We start from the raw sequence: 6,671 nt of genomic DNA on the forward strand, positions 1-6,671 counted from the left end.
GTCGGTTTAACCGATGAATGTAAACTGCCCATTTGAAAAACTAGCCGTTACAACTCGGGCAATTTAACCGACGTATCATCGGTTTAACCGGTGAGTGTAATTGTCCACTGATCAACTGAAAAACCAACTCTCTGGACAACTGCACCGACGCTAACTCAAATCCATCGTCGGTTTAACCGGTGAGTATAACCTTAGAAATCCCTAGAAAAACCAACGTTCTGGACAACTGCACCGACGTTAATTTCAAATATCGTCAGTTTAACCGGTGAACTCAGTGTCCATGCTTCAGTGACAGTGTTTAACCGACGTATAGAAAATTGATGTCGTCGGTTAAACCGGTGATAAGACTTTTTCCTGATTTTGTCTGTTTTGATTTGAGTCTTGAATGAAATCCAATTCTTCTTGAGATATGAGTTGAATATCACTTGTTTGAGCTTCCAAGAACTTGAGTGACCAATGTGTGCATCCATTTTTGATTGACCATGTCCATGCTCAAGTTACTTGGCCTTAACCCCTCTTAATAGTGCGATCTCTACAAAACTATAAAACATATACTAACCTAAGTGTCCTTCTCAACCTTGCGACACTTAGGACTAGAAAGATCCTTAATCTTGTTATATACTTGAGTTGAATACCAAGATCGCCTTTTTGAATGATGAAATTTAGGGGCCTCTCTAACATATGATCCAATGAGCGATAATATTTCATTAAGCTGCACAAACTCATTAGTCACAATAATAGTTGTTATTAATCACCGAAACAAACTTTAAGGGTCTAGATGCTTACAATTATTTTGTTTAGCTACATATAATAATTCATGCATGAGTTCAAAAGTTTAATGTGATAAGAAATCTTAAAATTTTTTGGAATTTTGAAGGCATCTAAAACAAAGTGGTAGATTGGCCTACCAGTTTGGCGGCTACCTGGGGTTGTGGGCCAAAGACGGCCGGATAGCCATCCTGCCCCAGGCCAGATCGGCACTCCATCTCGTCGAGCGTCGCCAGCCGACGACTCCCTTCCCTTCCCGATCCCTCTCCCCGGTCTGCGTTGCTCCCTCGGCCTCTCCTCCCGGCCGCCCGGCCGTCGCCGCCTCTGCTCCGTCCATCCACCGCACCTAGGCAGCCCCTCGTCACATGGAAGCCGACGTCCCCATTGCCACGGCTACCCCCAGGTTCGCATCACGCACAAATTCCACTTCTTTCCCCCTCCCCAATGTCAGCTGCCTGGTCAAATTCTGTCAAAGATTCGGCTTTCCTCGTCAATTTCGTGCTCCAAGACTTAAAAGCTAGCTTCCGTTATGTCTGCCGTGGTTCTGTCGTGGGTCATGATTGGACGATACTGCTTCCTCTAGTGCCAGTGCTCGGTGCACGGTGCTTGCCGAGATTAGATGCGCGGCGCATCTGGAGCCTCGGATTCGAGATGCCTCCGCTAGCTTTTAAGTCGTGGCCATATTTGTGTAGCTCAATCTCCCTCCCTATGTGACACTCCTTTAGTACACAAATGAAATCATCCAGCTTTATCTTCCGGAGTCGATTGCTGGGCTTCATGGCGTACCATGCCTCCCATACCACTTGCCTCTTTCATTAAAATTCAACTTCCCAGGGATGGCTATCTACTGGATTTGTTCTTGTCTTGTTTCATAACCATAGGCTGGGGATGGGGAAGCTTCTCTCGTGGATTCTGCTTTTTCGAAGATTGGCTATTGCATTGCCCATTGTGGAAAGTGAAATGTATAGGATACTTTTTTTTTGTTCGTTCCACTATATTGGAAACATTGAATCTTTCCAGCTTCTGTGCAGAATTCCTTGTTTTGGTGTAATGTTAGGAATAAAGCTCCAAAAGAATCTCAACAATGTCGGTTTCCGTTTCCTTCAACATTTGCTCTGGTTGTTGCTTTGTGACTGCAGGTACCGAGCGGGTGTTAGCCGTTAGCTAGCTGCACCCGGAAATACTGATTTGGAGTACTCGAAGTATTGAGCTACCTCTCTGTTTTATCGCCTCTGTGCTTGTAATTCATAAGAAGAGCTGTCTTTTCCCCTAGGGCTTTGGTGATTGCCAAGATGAGGAGTAGATTTATCATTCTTTGTGTGATGGCCTGTCTAATGGCTCAGCTAGGAGCTGCCAATGTCGTGCTAATGGGAAATAATCTGACCTTGTCGTTTGATGACATCGAGGCAAGCTTTGGTAAGTCCCACACGCCTTAAAATCATTTACAGGGTGTTTGGCAGGACTCCTCCTGAGGGGCTCCTCTGTTTTTCGCTAAAAAACGGCTCCTCATACAAAACGTCTGGTAGGGCTCCTCCGGATGAGCCGGAGCCAGAGCCGGGTAGAAACCCTACCAAACAAGGCCTTAACTTTGCCAGATTACCAACTGCTAGCGTTGGATGCCACATTTCTTTTCATGACTTGCCTCTAGGCTCAATTTAGGTGTTGTTTTTGGCCTTGTTTGTTACCCCTGCTGATTTATTATTGTGGCTGTTTTATATCACTTCTCTGAGTAATATGACGCGTAGGTTTCATTCTTGTAATTGTGTGTGCATTTTTTTTTCTCGTAGTATTTCTCATTCCTTTTTAACCTTGATTAAGTCTATTGTATCGTATTTTCCTGAAGGATTTAAAAATGCCATTTCAATTGGCTTGCAGCTCCAGGGGTGAAAGCATCAGGAGTTAATGGCATAGTTTATACTGCTGAACCTTTAAATGCCTGCAGCCCATTGACAATCAAAGCAGTTCAGGGCCCCCCATCTCCCTTCGCCTTGATTATAAGAGGTGGATGCACATTTGATGAGAAAGTAAAAAATGCACAGGATGCTGGATTCAAAGCTGCACTGGTATATGACAATGAAAATAGTGGGGTTCTGGTTTCAAGTAATTTACCTTCTCACTCACACTTGCTCCTTCTCCATTTTCTTAATGCCATTTGTGTAGCTGCATAATGCTCTTTATTTATAGCATTACAAACACGAGTTGATGTCTTTGTTAGCACCTCTCCATGTTTACCTGCAGATAGATATGCACTAAGCAAGTAGAGAGCAAGACTTATGCACAAGCAAATTCTCTCATCTCTGCTCTCTAAAAACGAGTTGAACAATGATGTTTATGCTGATCATACTCAAATAAATACAACAAAAAATTAGCTGCATAACCAGATGCAATTTCATTCCACTAATTTATATTGGCAATTGATCATATATTACCTTCTCTATCTAACTAGAAATGTTACAGTGGCTGGAAGCTCAAGTGGTATTCATATATATGCTGTGTTCATATCGAAGGCCTCTGGAGAGGTGTTGAAGAAGTTTTCAGGCCATGCTGATGTAGAAGTGTGGATACTACCTACATTCGAGAACTCAGCCTGGTCGATCATGGCAATCTCATTCATATCGCTACTTGCCATGTCTGCTGTATTAGCTACATGTTTCTTTGTGAGAAGGCATCGAATAAGGAGGGAACACCCTAGAAATCCTGAAGCTCGAGAATTCCATGGAATGAGCAGTCAGTTAGTTAAGGCAATGCCAAGTCTTATTTTCACAAAAGTACAAGAAGATAACTGCACATCATCAATGTGTGCCATTTGCTTGGAAGACTACAATGTTGGAGAGAAGCTTAGAGTGCTGCCTTGCCGTCACAGTATGTTTGCCTGATCTTTTAACACCCTGCTTTTTTTGTTACATTATGCTACCATAATAGCCTGACTGCTTGAGACTACCACATCCAATAGATCCGGTATGCTATACTTTTCAGTCTTTGGATTTGGGACCAAACGAATACCCTCCAAAAAGAACTTTTGCACAAGATTTGTATGAGACCCAGCAAGAACCAGACAACCAAAGCGGAAAATACAGATATAATAAAAATAGGAGCAAAAATCACGTCGTGTAATAACCACCCCTGCAATCTAAAAAATAACCATCCCTGTAATCTGTATTGCCTAAATAATTGAAACACTACTTTTTTTTATTGATTTTACCATCTATTGGTAAATGTCAGGCACATCTTGGCCAAAAAAAGATTCAAATATAATAGCCACTACCTCTGAGTGAATCCCCTCAATGCCACTAAAATTTCTAGGTATCCCCTCAATGCCATCAAAATTTTCATCTTCCCTTCAAATCACTATTTACAATTTTCCTTCACTTGAATGTCATCCCCGTTGAAATTTGTTAAGTTAGACTGGCTGACCGCTTGAGCCTTCAAGAGCCCCTTCTGTTATCCTTTCACAGCCATGTCTAGGTGGCTCGGCGTTGGACCTCTCCGCAGTGCCGTTCCTCCGCGACAGCTCTGACTCGGAAGAGCCATTCTCCCTCACGTCCTTGCATTAGCTTCATCCGCTCTTGCTCACTCCTGCTGTCCTGCTCACACCAATTCCAGTACCGCCTGCCAGCACCCGTCCCCTGCTAGCAGCTCCAGCTGAGGCACCAAGATGAGTGCGCGTGGAGGACGCAAGGGAGCATCTGCTTCTCCCTCACCCTGTCGTTGTGGCAGTGTTTAGTTAGAGGCGCAGCCTACCACACAGCTGCTGTATGATGGCGAGAAGCAGCAGCATGACGCTATGCAGCGCAAGAGCGGGCGTGCGGCCGTGTGCCAAGTGCCTGGCCGCAGATGGCTTCCAAGCTGAGCGCCGGCCCCCTGAGGCCTGGAGCATGGAGTAGCAGGCGATGTTAGCAAACCTGAACGCCAGCTCGCCCAGGAAGAGCTCAAGAGCATGTGCGCAGCTCACGTCGCTGGCCACTTGCAGGTGCCATCCTGCACAGATAAAGGCTAGCACATGTAGACCTAAAGCCATGACGATCGAGCTGCCATTTTTAAACAACAGCTCAAGCTTTCCTTTTTTTTGGTTAGTATTGGATATAAAATCTATGGAATGGAAAACCAGGGAAGGAAAATTAAAAATTGTGGCTGTGAAGGGAAGAGATGAATTTCGATGGCATTGAGGAATTCTCTCTACTTAGGCACACAGAATTTTGCCAATTTTATTGACAGAGAATACCACGAATCTAGTGTTACTGTTTGTTTGTGTGTGTGTGTGGGGGGGGGGGGGGGGATGGATGCCTAAAGTAGGATAACGATAATTATGTCTATTGCCTTGCAGAGTTCCATGCATCTTGTGTGGACTTGTGGCTGACTTCGTGGAGAACATTTTGCCCTGTATGCAAGCGAGACGCAAGTAGTGGAGTATCAGAACTTCCTGCCACAGAGGCTACCCCATTACTTTCTTCTGCTGTGCGGTTACCTTCCCAGCCATCTTCATCCCGGTTGAGTGTGGCAGCATCTCCTCCAAGACCAATAAGCCGGCGTCCTTCATCTCATTCGGTTTCTCGTGCTTACTCTGTTTCTAGTACCCCCCAGTCTCCCAACCCCTTCAGATCTTACACAAACTCTCCTGGCATCAGTACAAGCAGAAGCAACGCAGACCTTGCGAATATGTCATCTCCCCATCCTCGAATCTCACATTTGTCGTCGACACACTCCCTTGTTGGCAGCCACTTGTCTCCACCAATCAGTATAACGTATTCATCACCCCATGTATCCCGGTTTGGCCACGGATCACCCAGCTTACATTTCGGTTCATCCTATATGTCCAATTCTGGATATGGATCTTCGAGCTACTACTATCTTGGAGCCTCCAGCCAGCATGGATCATACCTCAGACGATGTGGAGAATCGGGGCCAAGCCTGTCTACTATGGTCCCTCAATCACCACAGCAGTCCCAGTTGGGGCATGGTGAGTCCTCGGAGGCAAATGTGGCGACAGGCGCATCGTCAGCTCAGTCTTTGCGGCAATCCTACCTGAGAAACTGTGGTGATTCAGATGCCAGTTTGTCTGACATGATGTCAGCACAGTCGTTGCCGGGATGCTGAGGGACCCAGATGTGTATAAAATTATGGCGCGATTTGTGCATACATTGAGGCATGTAACATAGGTGAGAGAAACATGCATAGAAGCTTTTTTGTTGTTGTTGTTGTTGTTGTTGTTGTTTTGCTTTGGAGTAGCCAGTTTTCTTGTGCTTGTGTGCATGCTACAGGTGACAGGAAGAATATTTATTTGTATGTAACCTGGTAGGGCGAAACAATTTGTTTGTTTGAATGTGTCTGTCACTTGTATTGACTGGAGGCTTTGGCTGTCTGGCAGTTCTTTTTTTATAAGGACAGGCGTGCTGTTGATGGCCAATTGCCAATGCATGGAAAAAGAAGGCTGGGTGATCGATTATCATGTCATTGAGCACGCCTGTTTTGGGCTTTTGGCAAAAGGTAGCCTGCTTTAGCTATTCAAGCCTGCCTATACTCACATTTTTGGGTTTTGGAAAAAAAAAAGTGACGAGTAGTAGGATAGATAGGCTATAGGCCAAAGAAAGGCTCCCTATGTGGTGTGCAGGCGTGAAGCCATGCTCGTTGTTCCTCCGTTGCATTGCAGGTTGCAGGAGAGGAAAAGGCGAAAAGCTGATGAAGCAAGGCTCTCATCCTTCGTCCATCATCCTCTTGCTGGTTTTTCCAAACCTTTCCCTGCGCGCCGACCACCAAACAAGGCCTCGATTCACTGCAAGTTCAAACCACAGTGCATGTTTTCTCTGCTGGCAGCATAAAACGAACGAACTTGATCAGCAGATTATTGTTGTTATCAGTATTTTAGAAAGCACTTTTTTTATAAAAAAAGGTGCCGCAGAAGATCA

At 45.0% G+C, this 6,671-nt stretch overlaps 1 protein-coding gene across 5 annotated transcripts; it reads left to right on the top strand.

Annotated features, from left to right (window-relative positions):
• Positions 1–926: 926 nt before the first annotated feature.
• On the top strand, positions 927–6,671 carry LOC120681480 (receptor homology region, transmembrane domain- and RING domain-containing protein 1-like). 5 transcript variants are annotated; one of them, XR_005677882.1, is made up of 6 exons: positions 961–1,171; positions 2,042–2,184; positions 2,644–2,868; positions 3,226–3,630; positions 6,134–6,252; positions 6,416–6,671. XR_005677882.1 is itself a non-coding variant. In XM_039962979.1 (5 exons), exons 2-5 carry the CDS (start codon positions 2,061–2,063, stop codon positions 5,860–5,862), a joined length of 1,524 nt encoding a protein of 507 aa, XP_039818913.1. In that variant the 5' UTR covers positions 927–1,171; positions 1,908–2,060; the 3' UTR covers positions 5,863–6,132. The 5 variants fall into 5 exon arrangements, 3 of the variants coding, with proteins under 3 accessions (XP_039818913.1, XP_039818914.1, XP_039818912.1); XM_039962979.1 differs by lacking the exons at positions 6,134–6,252; positions 6,416–6,671 and adding an exon at positions 5,093–6,132 and having other exon boundaries at positions 927–1,171; positions 1,908–2,184; XR_005677883.1 differs by lacking the exons at positions 6,134–6,252; positions 6,416–6,671 and adding an exon at positions 5,093–6,114 and having other exon boundaries at positions 960–1,171; positions 1,908–2,184; positions 3,215–3,630.

The sequence above is a fragment of the Panicum virgatum genome, chromosome 7N, assembly GCF_016808335.1.
Source record: "Panicum virgatum strain AP13 chromosome 7N, P.virgatum_v5, whole genome shotgun sequence".
Classification (NCBI taxonomy): domain Eukaryota; kingdom Viridiplantae; phylum Streptophyta; class Magnoliopsida; order Poales; family Poaceae; genus Panicum; species Panicum virgatum.